The sequence below is a fragment of the Cervus elaphus genome, chromosome 8, assembly GCF_910594005.1.
Source record: "Cervus elaphus chromosome 8, mCerEla1.1, whole genome shotgun sequence".
Lineage (NCBI taxonomy): Eukaryota > Metazoa > Chordata > Mammalia > Artiodactyla > Cervidae > Cervus > Cervus elaphus.
The window spans coordinates 39,438,786-39,459,475 of record NC_057822.1 but is presented as its reverse complement, the minus strand read 5'-3'; the positions used below and the strand labels follow the sequence as shown (position 1 = coordinate 39,459,475).

At 39.7% G+C, this 20,690-nt stretch overlaps 1 protein-coding gene across 6 annotated transcripts in view; it reads left to right on the top strand.

Moving 5' to 3' along the window:
* ADAM23 (ADAM metallopeptidase domain 23) overlaps nucleotides 1–20,690 on the top strand; it is a 185,407-nt gene that overhangs the window by 87,409 nt on the left and 77,308 nt on the right. For all 6 annotated transcript variants that reach the window (XM_043910262.1, XM_043910260.1, XM_043910259.1 and 3 more), the window contains exon 4: nucleotides 13,641–13,704. In XM_043910262.1, the coding sequence (XP_043766197.1) occupies nucleotides 13,641–13,704 (64 nt within the window). The remainder of the gene's footprint in view (nucleotides 1–13,640; nucleotides 13,705–20,690) is intronic.

Genomic DNA, 20,690 nt, shown 5'->3' with positions numbered 1-20,690 from the left:
GGGAAGATCCTCTGGAGAAGGGATAGGATACCCTCTCCATTATTCTTGGGCTTCCCTGGTGGCTTAGACGGTAAAGAATCGGTCTGCAATGGGGGAGACCTGTGTTCAGTCCCGGGGTTGGGGAGATTCCCTGGAGGAGGGCATGGCAACCCACTCCAGTATTCTTCTTGCCTGAAGAAGCCCCATGGACAGAGGAGCCTGGCGGGCTACAGCCCATGGGATCACAGAGTCGGACATGACTGAGCGACTAAGACAGCCCAGCACAGTGTATATATGTAAATGCTATTCTCCTAGTTGGTCCCACCCACCTCTCCCTGCCCCCCAAGTGGTAATTTAAAAAATGGGTGCCACTTTGTATGAGAGTAATTTTGTAGTTTCTTGAAGAAACCACGAAAAAGTTCTCCTTTTCCTCCCCCCTCCTCTTCCACCTCTTCTTCTTGAGGTGTGGTATTCTTGTCTTCTGTACTGGTTTGATATTAACACAGAACAGATTGCTATATTCTGACAATTTTATGAACATATCTAATACTTAGGAAGGACCATGGTTATCATCTCTAAAGGGTCCCGTGTTCTATGTATGAAGGATCTCAGGATTGCACAGAATGTTGTTTTCTGATCGGTAAGAGAAATCTAGGGTGACAACATCAAATGTTTCTTCCTTTATAGGACCTTGCAGGCCTTGGTTCTCAGGTCAGCCAGCAGATACCACGCGTGCTCAGACTGTAGCTCCAGAGAAGTAAAGGGTTAGGCTCCCCCTCGGTAGGGTAAGAAGAGAGGAAGAGAGTGCACAAAGGACAGTTGTGATTGTTCTACAGAGATTTTACTAAAACAGCATAAAATTGCATTTTATGCTAAACTTTGCACAACAAATTTTAGGACAGATATCTGTAATTCACAGTAAAAACATTTGCAGAAATTCTGCCATTTACAGCAACATGGGCTTCCCTGGTAGCTCAGCTGGTAAAGAATGCACTGCAATGCAGGAGACCCCTGGGTGGGGAAGATCCCCTGGAGAAGGGATGGGCTACCCACTGCAGTACTCTTGGGCTTCGCTGGTGGCTCAGACAGTTAGAGTCTGCCCGCAATGAGGGAGACCTGCGCTCGATCCCTGGGTTGGGAAAATCCTCTGGAGGAGGGCATGGCAACCCACTCCAGCATTCTTGCCTGGAGAATCCCCATGGACAGAGGAGCCTGGTGGGCTACAGTCCATGGGGTTGAAAAAAGTTGGACATGACTGAGTGACTAAGCACAGCGCAGCAACATGGATGGACTTGGAGGGCTTTATGTTAATGAAGTCAGACAGAGAAAGACAAATACCACACGGTATCACTTATATGTGGAATCTAAACAAACTAGTTAATATAACAAAAAAGCAGAATCAGATACAGAGAACAAACTAGTGGGTACTGGTTGGGAGGGGAGGGTGGTCAACATAGGGGTAGGTGAGTGGGGAGGGGGTACAAACTATTAGGCGTAAGGTAGGCTCACGGATGTATGGTACAACACAGGAGAGTATAGCCAATATTCTGTGATAACTGTAATGGAAAATAACCTTTAAAAACTGTATAAAAATAAAAGACTGCATTAATACACATAAAAAGGATATGGAAAATTTAAGTAAAAGTGAATTAATCTTTAAAATTTGGTAATGATTTCTTTATCTAACTTCATCTGCTTTCTTTTTTTCCTTTTTGCTTCTCATCCGGTCTTCAGCCATTAATTGAATGATTGAGAGAAAGTTAAAGCTACAGGTTTTCATATGTGGAAAGGCCTTTTCTTAATGCCTTTGTTGATCTCATGCCGTTCTCTCCTGCTGCTCACATTAATTACTTTGCAGATGGCTCTAATTGACCCAGTAAAAGAAGCTTATCTGTGTTCAGTCCTTCCCAGGCTTTAGAGACTCTGCAGCTTCTGAAGACACAGAATGCAGTACTCACGCTCAGCTCTTCCTAGTCTGAGTACTCGGTCCTAGAGTCCCCTTTCCTTAGGAGGTTCAAACTTCTCTGCTTAAACCTGCGTCCTGTCTGGTCCCGATCCTGCCTTTTAAAGACCATCACCCCATGCCTGATGCCCTAGCCACTGGACTTCTAGCCACTCCCAGAATATCCTCTCTGGCTGCACACTTTGATCCCTGTCCATGTTACCTGCTCTTTGCTGCCTGTTTCCCTGTCTGTATTTTGCCCTGAATCTACCCTGGCCCTGTTTTTCTTTTCTTTTTTCAGATTTGTTTATTTTTGGCTGCCCTGGGTCTTCGTAGCTGCACGTGCGTGTTCTGCAGTTACGGCTAGCTGTCTGTCATTGCGGTGGCATCTCTTGTTGCAGAGCATGGTCTCTAGGTGTGTGGGCTTAATTGCTCCCCAGGAAGCCTGGACCAGGGGTTGAACCTGTGTCCCCTGCATTTGCAGGCAGATTCTTAACCATTAGACCACCAGGGAAGCCCTGGCCCTGTTTTCTCACTAAAGAGCTCCCAATCATCTTGAAAGTGAAAGTCACTCAGTCACGTCCAACTCTGTGACCCCATGGACTAAACAGTCCATAAAATTCTCCAGGCCAGAGTACTGGCGTGGGTACCTTTTCTCTTCTCCAGGGGATCTTCCCAACCCAGGGATCGAACCCAGGTCTCCCACCTTGCAGGCGGATTCTCTATCAGCTGAGCCACAAGGGAAGCCCACCCAATCATCTTAGTTGAGATTAATTTGCCCTTTTGGGGCATCTTGATGGTTTACTGTTTATGATATTAGGGTATATGCTGTCCAGTCTTATTTCAGCTGTGAGATTATGGTCACCTTGAGGGTGGGGATTGCATTTTGTTTCTTGTCCTGTCCTCACCCCAGCCTCCTTGTGTTCAGGGATTGTTGATCGCACCAAGTTGAGGGGACAGAAATAGCCAGACCTAGCCGCTGCCCCCAGCCTGGTTGGTGGTAGTTGTCATCGCTGTAACTCTTTTCTTTACCTGTGCTTGAAATTGGTCACTTATTAATTAGTTAATTAATTAATCCTCTTCCTGAAGAGCTGTGTTTCCCTTCCTTTAAGAAAATATAACTTGTGGTTTCTCAAAGAAAATGTATATTCATTGTAAAACTTTAGGAATTATGGGTAAGGAAAGAAAGAAAATAAAAACCTTTGAAAATTCTACAGGAAGCAAGCCTACAATTATATTTGTGTATCTTTGCAGATTTTTTTCTGTATGTGAATATACACATACATCCTTTTAAAAAGTTACTGAACATAATATCATAGTATTTTCTCACTAGCTTTTTTTGATGTGGTATTGTGAGCATCTTTCCCATGTTTTCAAGCATCTGTAAATACATATTTTTTATTTATTTTTTTTAATTTTTTTTTAAATTTATTTTTTTTTGTCATACATTGATATGAATCAGCCATAGATTTACACGTATTCCCCGTCCCGATCCCCCCTAAAATTTAGTTTTTATTAAAAAAATTTTTTTTCCAAAAAAAAGTTCTTTTTTTTCTTGTTTTTGGCTGCTCTGGGTCTTCATTGTGGCACACAGCCTTTTCCTAGTTTTAGCCACACAACTAGAGAACTAGTTGTGGAGCACAGGCTCCAGAGCACCTGGGCTTAGTTGCCCTGCCACGTGTGGGATCTTAGTTCCCTGACCAAGGAATTGAACCTGAATCCCCTGCATTGGAAGGCAGGTTCTTAACCACTGTACCACCAGCAAAAACCCCTGTAGAAACACATTTAAACCTATTCGCATTTACGTCATCTGCAGAGAAGAGTTCCATGTGTATCTGTGTGTTTGTTTTTGTCTAGTAATTTCCTCAGGAAACCTTTTTAAGTAGCACTTAAAAGATTATAAAAACCTATGGATTTGAGGTGAAAGTGCTTTCAGGACTTTTAATGGCTGTGGATGGGTCGCCCCCTGTGTGCTCATTTGTGGCCCCGTGGACTGCAGCCCGCCAGGCTTCTCCATTCGTGGGATCTTCCAGGCAAGAACATTGGAGTGGGTTACTGTTTCCTTCTCCAGAGGATCTTCTGACCCAGGGATCGAACCCACGTCTCCTACATTTGCAGGAGAGTCACCTGGCAAGTTCAAGTTGCCCCCTAGCAAAGCATATGAATTCATGTTCCCAACAGTACTCAAGTGCCAATTTTGCTCCAAATCTAGCTCCTATTACTCATTTTTTATTTTCTAAACTGATGGGAGAAAATGGTCTCTTACAGCTCTTTTGATTTACAGGTGTTTTATTACTAATACAATGGTAGATTTGTATGTAATTCATCACCATTAGCATTTGCTTTCTTTTTTCTGTGGATTGCATTTTGTACATAATATTTCATGTATCATCTGCCCATGTCATTTGCCTTCTTTTTGTTGGGTTGTTTGTTTTTGTTTTGGCTCCTTAAAAAATAGCAACTGTTCATTTTTCATGTACTTACTTTTTCTCAGTTTGCCTTGACATTGTTTATGATATTTTAAAATTTAACTTGTGGAAATTAAAAAAAATGTATAGTCTTATCTGTTATTAAAGTTACTTCTGAGTTTAAGATCATGCACAAAGTGATCTCTTCTTCCTAGCACTTGGTTAGATTTTTTATAGTAAATTGATTTTAAAACATACATACCTTTAATGTATATATTATTATTTGGTGTAAGATCTACTATAGGGATCTAATTTTCCCAAGAAGTTTAGTCAGTTGTTCCAAACCTATTTATTCTTTATTGATTTTCTTCTTTACCAATTTAAAATGTCATTATTTTCATGTTTTACATCTTTTATATGATGTACTTTTATACTTTCTGTTTGTCCTTTGGAGTGTCCATCTAATCAGGCCAGTGCTCTGTATTTCATTTACTGTTGTAGTAATGTAAGGTCCTATTGTTATCCCTCTTTTGAAAACAAATGGGTTGTCATAAACATTTATTCTTTAAAATAAACTTTAAAATACTTTTGTCAAGTTAAACAAACTTTATGAGATTTTGTTTGGAATTACATTAAAGGTATAGAGTACATGTTCATCTATACATGTGTGTGTAAATATTCACATCCATAACACATATATAACAATTGTTACCACTGTTACTTTGTTAGTAGAAACTTTTCCCCTGGATTATTTCTAGGTTATTTTTGCTTGTGCACATAGAATTGTATTTTGTTTTTGCACGTATATCTTATAACTGGCTATCTTACTTAGCTCTTACTATTTCTGGTAGTTTTTCCATTCGTTTCCTTTTTATCTTTTTGACTATTTCATGCATACCTAGGAAGAATGGACACTGTATGAACAAATGGAAAGTTTATTCCTATAAACTGAAAAATAAAAGAAGTAGGGAGATCTTGTCTTGGGAGATGACAAAAACTGGAGTTGGAAGTTAGTTTTTTTCTTCTAGACAAAGTTCCAAGAAGGCAAGACTGATAATGGATCTATGTCTATTTCTGTAAAGTTTCACTGCATGTGAAGTCTGGTTTGATAGTTTTATAAAGAAATATTGGGCAGGTCAGAAAAGAACCTGAATTAGCAATATTCAGCAAACTATAATATTCATTATCAATTTTGAAAATGGTACACCAAAGCATTTCAGTTATGTATAACTGTGTTCAAAAGATCTGCTGTCTTTATTTGGATTCAGTTTTCCTTATGTTTAAAATTGTTCTTGTTTCATGACATATTGGAGTAAAACCACTTGTGTGAAAGTAACTGCAGTTCTGTCATAGAGGAATCTCAGAATTACTGATATACTTACAGAGATAGTGGCAGCCACACTAAGAATGTGTTAACTCCCTCAAATGATGTGGCTTAAAAGTTAGGGAGGAGAAATTAAGCATCTTTCATTCTTATATGTGGTCTTCCCTTGTGGCTCAGCTGGTAAAGAATCTGCCTGCAATGTGGGAGACCTGGGTTCGATCCCTGGGTTGGAAAGATCCCGTGGAGAAGGGAACAGCTACCCACTCCACTATTTTGGCCTGGAGAATTCCATGGACTATGTAGTCCTTGGGGAGTCAGACATGACTGAGCGACTTTCACTTTCACTTTCATTCTTGGGTAATTAAAAATGTCTCTATTGATTGATGCTGCCTCCCCTGAGAACTCAATTGAAGGATAATTACTTTACAATATTATGTTGATTTCTGCCATATATCAACATGAATCAGCCATATATATATATATATATATGTCCCCTCCATCCTGAACCTCCCTCTCATCTCCCACCCCATCCCACTCCTCTAGGTTGTCAGCGCACCGGTTTGAGCTCCTTGAATCATATAGTAAATTCCCACTGGTTATCTATTTTACGTATGTTAGTGTTTGCATTTCCATGCTCCTCTCTCCATTTGTCCAACCCTCTGCTTCCCTCACTGTTTACACAGTCTGTTCTCTCTGTCTGCGTCTCCATTGCTGCCCTGCAAACAGGTTCAGCAGTACTATCTTTCTAGCTTCCATATATATGCTTTAGTATGTGATATTTGTTTTTCTCTTTCTGACTTACTTCCCTCTGTGTAACAGGCTTAGGTTCATCCACCTCATTAGAACTGACTCAAAGGCATTCCTTTTTATGGCTCCTCAGAGGAGAACTCTTAATTGACTCCTTTTATCAGCTGATCAGGCCAGCTTGCATGGGGGTTCTCAGCTTTTACATCACCTCAGGTTTATCCCTTACTTCTCTGCTAACTCCTCTTCTCTCTACTGCCTTATCTATTAACCTAAAAGGTTTTAACTTTCCTACTCTTACTGTGTTACCAAAAAGTTAGTTACAGAAAAACTCAAATGAACTTTTTGGACAACCTAGTATTTTGTATGATGTTCTTAACTGTATTACGGTGCACCGGCCATCGCTTATGAATGCCTACACATTAAGGTACTGAAGCCTCTCCTGTGGTTCAGGAACTCATTGAATTCCTGTGGTGACCCTCAGAGAAGCTCACATCTCTATGACTTGCTTGTACTAGGACTGGTCTCCGCCTCCAGCTCCAATCCTATGAAATATGCCCACATTCTTCAGCCCTGGCCTAGCATGCCATCACTGTTTGACTTAACACCAAGCCTCAATTCAACCTGTAATTACCTTCACCCACTTAACATATCATTTCTATGCTCTTAAATCGAAACTTCTCCATGTCTACAATCTTTGAACACAGCTTTAAAATTCTCACTGTATTGTTTACACTCAAAGGAGTATATAGTTTCTAGCTGAAATAACTTTTGGTATTAAAAATTATTTCAGTTGGGTTGAGTCTAACTTTTTCTTAAAACTTGAGAAAAGTGGTGGTTAAAGACTCTTCTTACCTTTTAACTTTGTTGTTTTTAAAATGGAAAGCACCATGAGAATAATAGTAAATTTACAAGCTTCCACTTGTATGAATGTACTAAGTTTAAAGTCTGTATCTCTCCTCATTACAACTTAGAGTAATGATTTAATGAATTAAAAGTTAGGTGTATAAAAGGAAAAAAGTGAAACTTCTGATGGAAAGAAGGAGCAGGCATGGTGCTTCGTTGTCCAGTACTGTTCTCCTTGATGCCCCATGAAGTTGAGCCTCTCCATAGCGCTCAGCGTTTATTGTTATCAAATAAATGAATGTGTTATTGACCTGGGTCCTTGGACTTTTTCATCAGTAGAAATTGATAAAAGGGCAGATGAGAATTCCAGGCAAAGCTTTATTGAAACTTGTGCTGTAGCATGAGAGAGCGAAAACAAGTAACAGGTACTCCTGCTTGCTCTCCAAGGAGGGCAGGCTGGTTCCTCAAATAGGGTGAGGGGAGGGTGCACCAGTGAGTGGGTGGGGCTGGAGGGGTAGCTTCGGAGGTCTGCCCACCCCCTTGCTGATGCTGCATGCAGGGATCACGTGCAGTACCTTGCTTTTGCTCGTGGCACCTCCATAATGGTAGTTGGTTTGTGGCTTTTTGTATGTTATTGCTCATAATTGCTCCCACTGCAGCAGGCATGTAGTTATTTTTCATCTCTTATGGTTTCTTGTATTTTGTTGTCCAGGTGCAAATTGCAAGCACCCTGGAAAAGGGTCCCAGGTCCCAGCCTACTTCAGGTGTGAGACCTGGTGGGGTGAAGGGCAGACCTCCAGGGTGAATCTGTTAGGAGCCATGTAGGATGCTCAGGGATCCTAATACTGAGGAGTTAAACGTTGTCAAACAGAAGATAATCAGATGAGTGAATTTCCATTATGAAAATGAGCATCAGTGACACTCCTTTCTTTTTTAGACATAATCTTTCACTGTTTATACAAATATTGACCTCTGTTCCAGTCCCAGTTTGAAAACATATGGAAGTAATTTACATATTTTACCACCAAGAATGGAATTAGGGTATTAATGATACTGTTTCTTTAAGAGGAAAGACATTGAGTGGCAAGGAGCATGGCTGGTCAGGACCTGACAAGTCCAGTGTATTGCAGTGAATGTAGATTCACAACTTTCTGGTGTCTGCATCTCAAACTGCTCATTTCCCTCTCATGTACTTCCTGACGTCAAGCGCTGAGAGAGAGAGAGATCCTAAGTCTGTCCAAAAAAGTGACCATATAAAAAACCCAGAAGCAGCTGGAGAAGGAGACATATTCATAGTCTACTTGCTTAGTAACATCTCAGCTTTGGAGTATTTTTCACCTCATAGACTAGCCTAACTTTCTCTGTAGAACTTAATGTGTGTACCTTAAATTTGACCCTTAGGTAGAGTAACTGTATGTCCCCATTTTTCCAGGGCAGTCCTTCCTGGTTTATGTCTGTTGTCCTGGAATAATTATTAATATGCCTCTTTCTGTATCCTGATTTGGATGATAAATCATATGGCCAGCCAGTGCTTCAGCCTTGGTGCTTGCTACTGTTCTTCCAGACTTTTCCCCTAGCTCTTCTGGTGAAGGAATGCCTTATTGGCCTCAGCTCCCTCCAAAAGAGATTGTTCTCAATTTCCTAATCAGAGGTGTAGCCTGAGGGTTCATCTCATTAATTGCAGTGAATGCAGATTTCAGAACTGGAAGAGACTTTAGAGACTGGTAGTTTGACTACTTTTTAAAGGAAGTAAATGATCTTTAACTGATGTAGAACAAATGACTGTCTTATGGTCCAATGTTTGTCTTTCCTAGTAGTCTTCCCTAGAGCGCAAGGGTCTTTTTCTCTACATCATCTCTTTCAAAACAGATGAGTTTGCTTGATGAACCCACTCATAGCCTATCATGACCAGGATTGTCCAAAAGAAAGCATATAGTTCTTTCTTTAAAGTAAGGGATTCAACTTATTTTCCAAAGAAGTCATTCACTCTTCTTCATTAATGACTTTTCCAGGCTCTAGGGATTCTTAGTAAGTAACTTTTCCAGTTACTCAGATCCTTCCTTGGCTTTTCCATAATGAACCTCCATGGAGGAATGTAAGATATAAACTTTTGGAGTTTTGACCACCTGACTGTTCATATATCTTCTTTCATTAGACACACCATCTCAAACTCAAGGATGCCAACAAATATTTATATAGGGAAAACTTCTCTTTGTATGAATTTTCAATGTCTAGATCTTTTTTTTTCAATGTCTAGATCTTAATAGCAGTTCTCTTTGTATATTTGTTAATGATTCTGAAATTCTTTCAACATAAATTTCTAAAACTTTTTCTTTGACACATGCTGGAATCAGGATCATTTTGAGCATGTTTCAATAATAAAGATGAAATCTGAGAATTAACAGTGTAATATTTTGTCTTTTACCCACAGTATGGTCTAATACAAATTGAGTGACTTTCCTAAGAAGCTCTTCTCCAAATCAAATGTAGGAACCTAGACTGCATCCACCTTGTAGCTATGCCATCTGGGACATATGACTTCCAGGATTCCAGGGAAGAGAGAGCTCTGATAGTCATGCCTGGATTTTAATGTTCAAACTGGAAGAGTGGACATCACTTCCACCCATATCTCTTGAGCCTAAATTCAATCTCTTGATCCCATCCTAAATGCTGGGAAAGCTATGAAGTGTAGTCTTACCATGCCAGGAAGAGAAAGACAAAATTCGATTGGGTGGATACTCCACGTTATTTCTGCCAGTCTCCTCCTTCATTGCTATGACTCTTGGTTCATCGCCATTTTTAAATAGCCTTGCCATTCTCTTGCTGTTGGAATTCAGCGTCTTCAAGGTGCTTACATTTGTTCTTCATATGTTAAATAAAATCATACTGTCTGCCTTTAGAGTTCAGGTTCTCTTCACTACCTTTGCGCAGATTCACCATGAAGGTGCTGAGTGAGAGGATTCCATAACAGTATCAAAAGAGAATTTCCTTATTCCAGTTCTTCCACTCTCTTCCTTCTTGCTTTGAACTTCCATCCTACATTTATCCCTTTACTTCCAAAGGCCACCTCTCTTTCATCAGATAACCTGCATGAGAAGCACTATAGTAGCTGGGGTGTATAGCTTTTCTGTAACTTAAATGCCTAGAAAAAAGATGTTTATTTCAGAATTTAAAATGTTCAGAATTCCTTTTCATCAGTTCCCTCACATTATTAGATAACCAGAACCAAACGCCCAGTTGGCTGATCATCAAAGTAAAATGACAGTTTATACTTGGAACCATAATTGCTAAGTAGATCAGTATTAGCCTGTTAGAACATTCTGTTCCCGACAGGAAATTCTGCTAGGGAAACTGCAGAGGGGAGAGGTGGAGGAAAGGCCTTGGAGAGCATCTGCAGGCAGAGATTGCCAGACAGCTTATCTTCAGGCTTACAGAGACAGTTGACCTGCTCTTTCTTTGCAGGGTGTGGCTGGAGACAGGCTGCCACACCCCTAGCTGTTCAGTTCTGTTCCTCCAGTATTACTTGCCCCTCACTGAAAAGTCTTGTTTCGAAATTACATTAAGACTTTTATAATGAGATTACATTTCAGTTGGCATTAATTCATCTTCAGGAAGATTACAAATGCCCTTTTAGGATGAGACGGCGAATCTCTTACATTTGTGCTGATTTGCTTAGTTTCGGTTTCGGAGAGTGGCATCCTTCATCCCACCTTCCCAGCACACGGTGTGGGCCTGGCGTGGCGTGGATGTTCGTAGATGTTCGCTCACTCAGCAAATGTTGGTTAGGCACCTGCTGTGCACCAGGCATCATGCCACGTGCTGGGGTCACTGTGATAAGTGAGAGAAACAGTTTTAAGGCAGGGATGGCTTTGGTCAGACAGGAGGGAAGGATGGTGCAAGTGAGGATGTGGTGCTATTTATAGGAGGCAGGAGAGGGTAGCGCCTTTGTCACAGGGAGCATGTGGTCTTATGTCTGTCTCTATCTGTCATAGGCGCCTAGAAAAGTGGCTATTTCTCTTCTTTAAGATTCTCACATGTGGGAGATAGTAGAAATAGGTATATCTGTGATGGGCAAAAGACCTTGAAAAGAGAGAAATACGATAAAGTGACCTTTATCATATTTGGTGGTTAGTGGTTAGAATGTTATGATCTGCTTTTGTAATTACAAGCAAAAGTAGGGGGTCTAAAATAGCCTTGTTTTCAACTGTTAGACGTGCTCCAGGGATGGTGTGGTTGAGAATTTTGAAAATAATGAAGTACCTGTAGAGAGAGGTAATTAAAATGCAGTTAGTGCAGCCTCTCTGCCTCTTGGTGTTGTGGAAATATTCCTGAGAGATATGTTGTCATGAACAACTCTGCTTATGCACATTAACTGCTGACTTTATTAACTAGAACTGAAAGAAGTTTCTGCACCCTGCCAGGTTCTCCCAAGTACGGAGAGCTGAGAACTGTCATTGAAGAAAGTGAAAGTAAAAGTTGCTCAGTCGTGTCCAACTCTTTGCGACCTAATTCTCCAGGCCAGGATACTGGAGTGGGTAGCCTTTCTTCCCAATCCAGGGATTGGACCCAGGTTTCCCACATTGCAGGTGGATTCGCACCAGCTGAGCCACAAGGGAAGCTCAAGAATACTGGAGTGGGTAGTCTCTTCCTTCTTCAGCGGATCTTCCCAACCCAGGAATTGAACAGGGGTCTCCTGCATTGCAGGCGGATTCTTTACCAGCTGAACCACAAGGGAAGCCCCCGTCATTACATCTGCTATTACTGAGATTTTGAGAAGGAAGTGAGTAGATGGTACTGTAAGTTAAGTTAATTTCAAATGGAGAATTTTTAATAGACACACATTTGATTAGTAATTTCAATAGAAAAACCTGTCCAAGATACAAGCATCTGCCTTATTTCTGTGTTGTAAAAGTTATCCTTCAGCTCACACCAGAAACCAGGCTGGACCAGACGCTCATGTGACTCCCAATTACTCTGTTGATTGGCTCCAAGCCTCCTCCAGACCCTCCACACTGGGTCATAGGAGAACCACATCAGGTGCAGCTCTCAAAATGATGCAAAATCCTTGAGTCCTCCCATCCTTTTGTTAAAGAAGCAGTGTCAAGATTTTCCCAACAAGAAAACCTACTGGTAGGAGAGTTAGGGAAGACAGAATGTCAGAGCAGGCCTTCCTGAGACATCGTCTGCTCCAGCCTTTTTTCTTACAGAAGAAATGGAGACCTAAATATAGGGCACACCCTTGGCTCATCGTTGAACCCACTGTTGTCCTTCAGTTACTATTAGGACTAAGTGAGTTCTCCCCTGATAGTCCTTAGAGCAGTGGCTGGGATGTAGTGAGTACTCAGTCAATGTGAGTGATCTCTTGTTACCATTATTTCTAGTGGTACAGCTGAAACAGGAACCCAGATGCCCTAGCAGTTCTGTGCTCGTTTGGAGGCACATATTTTGTGTTTCTTACCTTGTATAAAGGGAAATATGTTGGAGGAAGCTGAGTTAAAAATAGTGCCAGCTGCAGTGCCCGTTACTGGGCACTTACTCAGCGCTGAGTTCTTGTATGGGTGGTTTCGATTATTCCTGCTAGTATCTATGCAATTCACACTCTTTTGTCTTCGTGTGACTCATGTAAAGGCTGAGCTGGGAACCTTGCCCATGGTCACACTACTAATAAGGACCTGGGCTAGGTTTTAAACCTCATTCTGACTTCAAAATCTATGTTCTTAACTATTATTTTATTCCAGGAGTTAGCAAACTGTGGACCGCAGGCCATATCTGGCATTTCTGCTTTTGTAATCCTCGAGTGAAGAATGTTTATTAAATTTCCAAATTGTTGCAAAAAATTAAAGAAAAAAAATATTTCCTGATGAGTGAAAACTGTGTGAAATTCAGATTTCAGTGTCCATAAATGAGGTGCTATTGGAACACAACTGTGCAGCCTGTAGTGACTTAGATGATAAAACAGCAGAGTTGAATAGTGGTTATACAGATCCTGTGACTTGAAAAGCCTAAAATATTTTCTATCTGGTCTTTTCTCTGTACTCTTCCTCAATGATTGTTTTGTGTTTCCAGTTAGTTAGAGTGTAATTGTGAATTTTTATAGCGCTCATCTTCTCCTGTTACCTGCCTCCTTGTTCCATATTAACATATCAATCAAATGATGCATGTGTGTATAAAAAGAGTTCATCTTTAAGTTATCTGTATTTTACCCTTTTTAACAGATGGAGGAGTGATTTGTTGCTGGATAACATTTGGCACTGTTGATGACATCTGTTCTGCCCTTACTGTGGACAGGAGCGCTTTGTGGTTTACATGGCTCTCACATCCGTTTATTGAGCTGGTTATTTTTAAAACCTCCAAGTATCTTAGATGTGGAAATCACTGTATTTTCTTTCCTTTGTAGTGGTTTGCTGTCTTCTGATTATGTGGAGATTCACTATGAAAATGGGAAACCACAGTACTCTAAGGTATGGTCAGCAGCATATGGACATCCTATAGTATAAATATTCTTGCTCATAGAACGCTGTTCATTGCACACTGCATTGTTTTGCTGTCTGTCTCACTAAAATCCTGTGGCCTCTTACAAAAGCTATTATTTTTAAATTTAATATACATTTAGGAGAAATTTATTAAAATTTGCAAATGTTTGAGATAAGATTAAATGCCCCAGTCAATAAAGAAATGTTCATTGTTTTGGTTATACACACGATCTTATGTAAGATATCAAGACTTCTCCAGTTCCATGGCAGCCCCAGGCTCATGGTCAGAGAAACTGAATGATCAGACTGGAGGGGCTGTTAGAGGGACTGTTTAGTCCAAGGGACTTTGGTGCCCAAGGACAGAGGACAGATGGGGAAAGGAAGATGTAGGGAACCTTCTCCCTCTCAATCTTCACAATAGTTCTGTGATGTGGGTATTATTATTACCATTGTGCAAAGAAAGACATGCAGGCAGAAAGAGGACAAATAAACCTTCTCATGGCCACCAAGCATTGTCATATCAGTGCAATTGGGTGCTTGATTTCCTTCATTGGAGATTAACTGTTCTTTTCATAGAGAATCAATAAGGAAAACTGGGTTTAGATTAAACAAGAGAGAGATTACTTGTATATAAGGAATACAGTTGATCTCCCCCAGTCAGGGTGAAAATTCCCAGAATGGCTGCATCCAGAGAGAGACTCTGAGTTGTAGGAAGGTTACGGAGCGCCTCTGAGCATGAGGTGTGTCCGTGGATGCCTCAGGCATGGGATGCAAACAGAAAAACAAAGTGGGGAAACATGACTGGATTTGTTTCTTGATTGCTAATGAGCACTAGCACAAAAGTGTGGGCTTGCTGGGTTGTACAGTGTGGGGAACTGGGCTGGTGCATCTCATATCCTCTCCGTAGATATTTCTAGGTGGCCTGAACTAACTACTGCCCAAGGGTCATGGCATTTCTTAGGATTTATAATTGCCCATCTAACAGTGGGCACATTTGTAATTTGATGTATGTTCCAAACCTTTGAATTTTATGCCCCAGATTAAGAACTTTCATGTATTACCTTTACTAGTCTGTCACTTCTCGCCTTAGGCCGCATCTTGGGGTGTTGTCGAATCTCCCTAAAAGTTAGTGTTGTGGAAAGTGAACAGAAATGCTAAATCAAGCTCGGGAACAGTGCTGCCTGGCATTTGTACAAACCAAAGCTTCTGTCAGCTGTGCCAGTGCTGGGAGCACTGCAGATGCTGAATCATGAGTCTGGAGAAGAGAAGATTGCAAGAGACCTTTACAGACTCAGCAAATGAGCCACCTTTGCAGGCCTCTGTAACCTGATCCAAACTTCTCACTAAGAAAGTATTTTTTTTTTCTTTTAAGGAAATGGAATAGCTAATTGGCCTCCAGAGTTCATTTGAGGTCCCAAATGGAGGTCCTATCATGGATTAGACATGTCGAATCTTGTATCAATTGTAACTGAAATTTAAAACAAAGAGTATTTTAGCACTGACAAAAGAAGTATTCATTGCAGTTTCATGTTCATTTCTTTTTTCTTATTTATGACCCATTTTCTCCAAACAGCTTGTATACCCAAATTACTTGCTTCATATCTAATGAATAAGTGGTAACAGTCTGTTTTTTATTTGTATGTATCTATCTGTATATATGGGCTTCTCAGGTGGCACTAGAGGTAAAGAACCCACCTGCCAATGCCAGGAGACATAAGAGATGAGGGTTTGATCCCTGGGTCAGGAAGATCCCCTGGAGAAAGGCACAGCAACCCACTCCAGTATCCTTCCCTGGAGAATCCCGTGGACAGAGGAGCCTGGTGGGCTGCAGTCCATGGGGTTGCAAAGAGTCGGACATGACTGAAGTGACTTAGCTCACACCTATGCCTCTCACACTCCCAAACCCAAGTTGATATGGTATACATTATCCTGTGGGAGAAATTTTTAAAAAATATATACATATTTTATTTCATTAAACAATATAAAGCAAATTTTTAATGAAATATTTCAGATTAGAACATTTTTAACAAACATGGCAATGTTCTGTGCCAATTTGTACATGCTTTGAATTAATCTAAATTACATAATGATAAAAGATAAACCATTTAAGCATAAATGGATGAATGAAATAAATGTATATTTCACAAAAGAAAAATGCAAATGGCTGGTAAATTTTTTATAAGTAAATGCAAGTTAAAATGAGAATACAAATGGCATCTTTTAAAATGTTAAATTATCAAATTTCTTAAAAAAATCATAATATCCAATAATAGTCACAATAATATAGGTGGGGGTATAAATTTGAGGAACATGTCTAGAAACAACTTGATTACAGTTATCAGGAATCTGAAAAAAAAGTTCAAATCATATAAATGGATCTTGAGAACTTGTTTAGAGGTTTCAGTAAGGGAATACAGCTATTTATATATCCGTGATGGAGGAATGGTCGTTCTTTCAACTTCCAGGAAAATGACATTAGTATTGATGAAGGAATAAAGAAATACCCAGCTCCTCAGACCAGCAGAATACTGGAAATAACTTAGGCAATGAAAGCTACAACCAGATCATTTATATAATCCCTTTTGAGCTGTTCATTTTCCTTCTGAGAATCAAGTCCTAGGTAATAATCAGAACTTATACCCATATATTTACTTGCAAAGTTTTGGTAATTTACAGTAGAACAGAGAAAATAAAATTTTTTTGTAGCCTAACAATATTATAAATATTTTAACATGCATTAAAATTTCTGCTAAACTTTTGTTTTTAAAAGGTGTATAATATTGTATCCAATTCATTTGCTATAACTTGTTTAATCCCACAATGATGAACATTTAAAATTGCTTCTAATATTTCACTGTACAAACAACTTTAAGTGCTGGTTCTTAGTCACTTAGTTGTGTCCGACTCTTTGTGACCCCATGTGACCCCATGGAGCCTGCCAGCTCCACTGTCCGTGGGGGTTCTCCAGGCAAGAAAACTGGAGTGGGTTGCCGTAACTTTAAGTAAAACCTGTCTAAATATATTTTGTGTACTTCTTTAATAATTGCTTAAGGATTACTTTCAAGAATGGAATTTTCTGGGTTAAAGAGTTGGTACATTTTTAAGGCTTTTGCCACATATTCACAGTTTTTCTTTCTAAAATTTTGTATAAATTCATACTCCTACTATCGTTGCATATCTATTTTTAAAAGTGTGTATTTAAAGTTCACATTGTGTTCCATGTTAAGAAAATCTTCATACCGAATACCAGAATAGAAAATTAGTATGTAAGAATGGCAAGTTAAGTAAGCCTGTTTTTACACCTTGCAACCTTTCTTCCAAATACCTCAAGTTATTTAGACAAAAGTACACACGTGCATGCATATATACACACTCACAATTATTCATATGACTAGGGAAGAACAGAATCACTAATAGCTTACTTGACTTTAAAGTGAAATATAAATGTGGACATTTAAAATATTCTGGGAATTAGTTTCAAACAAAATGATGAGTCACACTTCAGAGATACTACATGTCTGCTGCTGCTGCTGCTAAGTCGCTTCAGTCGTGTCTGACTCTGTGTGACCCCATAGACAGCAGCTCACCAGGCTCCGCTGTCCCTGGGATTCTCCAGGCAAGAACACTGGAGTGGGTTGCCATTTCCTTCTCCAGTGCATGAAGGTGAAAAGTGAAAGTGAAGTCGCTCAGTTGGGTCCAACTCTTTGTGACCCATGGACTGCAGCCTACCAGGCTCCTCCGTCCATGGGATTTTCCAGGCAAGAGTACTGGGGTGGGGTGCCATTGCCTTCTCCCATGCTACATGTCTAGGTGTTCCCATTTCATGACTACCAAGCTCCTACCTAGTTCCCACTTTTAACTAAGAAGAGGTTAATGTCTTATGCTTTTATTTTTGTTGAATTAAAGTGATTTAAAGGGGCTTCTTTCCTTGTGAAGTGAATATAGGAACTGAGAGGTCAACAAATTAAGTAGGCAGGATAGAATAGGTGCCAGGTATTAGTAAATGAATATGAAAGAACTTTGCTTCTGCACCAACAGTTCCTAGCATGATGCTTTGCACACAATATACAACAAAATAACTTTGTTGATTTGTTGGTCAACTTTATTGAGGAACCTAGTAACATAAGTTATTTTTTAGTGTATCAGTTCTAAAGGAGTTAGGCATCAATATAATGGTATAATAGTTCATTTCCAATTTAGTGTATTTCTATTAAATCCCTTTTAAGTGAACCATTCACTTTAAATGCTTGCTAATACTTTGGTTTCTCTTTTTATTAAAAGAACTACCAGCAGTGTAAGACTGAATGGATAGATAACAGTGGTTCTGTCCCCACCTCCGTTGTTACTCTTCATTTTTATTGGGTGGGGATATTGTCCTTTCCTAACGGTATTTTCTCACCCTGGCTTCTTCCTATTTCTTTGCTCACTCTTGCCCAGGGAAGAAAGAATGCTTTAACTGATGGGAAGGAACTGAGCATGTCTACATAGTCCCTTCCTCTTTTTTGGAGGGTGAGATTCACCTCCCTACAGGAAGAACACATTTTCTCTACTTTCCCATATTCTAAGTTGTTCAGTGGTAGCCTCTGTTTATTTTTGGCTGCCCTACTTGGTTTGTGGGATCTTAGTTCCCTGATCAGGGATAGAACTTGTGCCCCCTGCAGCGGAAGTGCAGAATCCTAACCACTGGACTGCCAGGGAAGTCCCACAATTCTATTTTAATATATTAAAACTCACTGAATCACAAGAGTGTCTCAAAAAAACAAATCTCTCAGATAGGTACTGGGAGTTTATTTACCCACTCTTTCAACAAACATGAATCCTTTGGTCCTTTAAGATTGGCTTCTTCATGAGCCTAAGTGACAATACCATTTTTATTCATTCATTAAACAGCTGTTGATTTCACTCACTCTGATCTCATCATTGTTCTAGAAGCTGGATATGCAATGACAAACCTAGCAGAAAAAAATCCTGCCCTTGTAGGTTCTATATTCTGTTCTCATCTTGGTTCTTTTCTTTGTCATTTTAATCACATTGCCCTCCTAGAATTTTGTGTATGTGTATGCTTTCCTTATCAACTCATCACCATGGTCAAGCTCAAACTCACTTCTTCCATGAATGCTTCTTGGCAGAAAGTATTGTCAGAGGCAATGGGCTTCTGTGGGCAAGGCTCTTGACTGGGAGCTTAAAAAAAACACTCCCCAGGAAATCAAGAGAGCATCCCACACTGGCTCCCTACAAAGTTATTTTAAACCTGAATAGTATAACTTGTGTGAACTATTAAAAATGTATATAGCACTAAAATTTATGTAGTACAGCTCTATATATAAACATATAAATTAGAACATGTAAATGTTTTGATACCTGGGCATTTTTTCCCCTTGAGTTTAGCAAAGATAAATAATTAAACTGGTGTTGGGTTCTCAAGTTGTCCAATTCTCTGAAATATTTTTTTGTATCCTTATTTTGCATTATTCAAATTCAGGTATATGCATCCCATTTAAAGTCCCTTTGATGATGCAATAATGTCCATTTATTAGATTCTCCATTTTTGTTGAATGTTAGTACCTGACAGTTTTTAATCTGAAAATGCTGATGCCCATGGAGACACATATAGACTTGTGTCGTGCATCGAATGAGCCCTTTTTGATTCTCCTGCCTGCCGTTTGCCTAGTTGCAGGTCTGTGACCCCCTCATAGGTGGTGATCTCAAAGTCTCTGACCAGCGCTCTTGAACTGTCTGAGGCCTTCCTGATTGCAGAAAGCAACACTAGAGTCTGCAGATGTGGGATTCAGTTTAGCTTTGCTGTCTGCGGCAGAGCCTTTTAGCACTTTGTGACTCTCTCCCTATTTGTACACAGAGATGGCAGTTACTCTGTTAGGCAGCGAGGGTTTCAGATGGCTAGTACCTTGGATGGAGGCACCCTGGGAACTGACTATCCAGTGTCTTCATTAACAAGGCTCTCCCCCTGGAAGAGGCCCCTCTGACCTGACCTGCTCCTGTCACCCTGATACCCAAGAGAGAATACTTCTCAGCAGGGATTTATTTAATATGAAATACCCGAAGATCTTACTTTGTGGTGACATTAACAAAATGCTACAAAATCTGGACAGTTGCCAAATAGTATTTTTCTGGTGATGCTTTCTCAAAAACTTGGTGTAAATTAAGCAATAAGGAAGTCAGAAAGTCTTCTAATACTACTAATATTAACACTAAATTAGGACTTGCCAAATTGCATGTTGTGTTTAATATAACTACACAGGTTAGATATTAAAGCTTTCTTATGATGATAAACATCAGGGATTAGATGTTACTGCAAGTTTCAAAGTCCAGGAAGTATGGTGATCCACATCCACATATACCGTGAACTGAACAGTTCCCTTCAGATGATATTCTGCCGTAATTAAAACAGGTACCAATGACCTTTATGCTGAAAGAGCATCAGCTTTCAGTTTTCAGTGCAAGCGAATGAAACTGAAGTGTAAGAAAAGACTTGGAAATATTTTCTGGGAAAAAAGATTATTTGCAGGAAAATATAAAAAATAGAGCTTTTCTTAGAAAGGTCAAGTAAATATGACAGTATTTTCTGTGCACTTCTAACAGTCACTTGATTCAAGAGTGCTTTTTGGTGTGACACATAGTGCTCTGTAACTGGTCCAATGGAATTTACAGTTTCCTGTGGTTGTTTTTAGAATCATGGGAAGAGTCTGCTATTTAATTACAGGGTATTAATGTGGATTCTCAAATTACTGAAATGTGTGGTGACCATTTGCCCCAACAAGTTCCAGAGTTGAATATGCAAATAGAATTTGACATAGTATATAAAGTCAATATTTGTGCAAGGGATAGAGTTTGGAGAAGCAAAAGCAACACTTTACAAAATAGTAACAAGATTGTAATACCAATTTTAGAAACCAACATTGAAACTTTATATTACAGTTACTAAAAGGAAACAAGCTAAGTTGATTGGGGAGTAG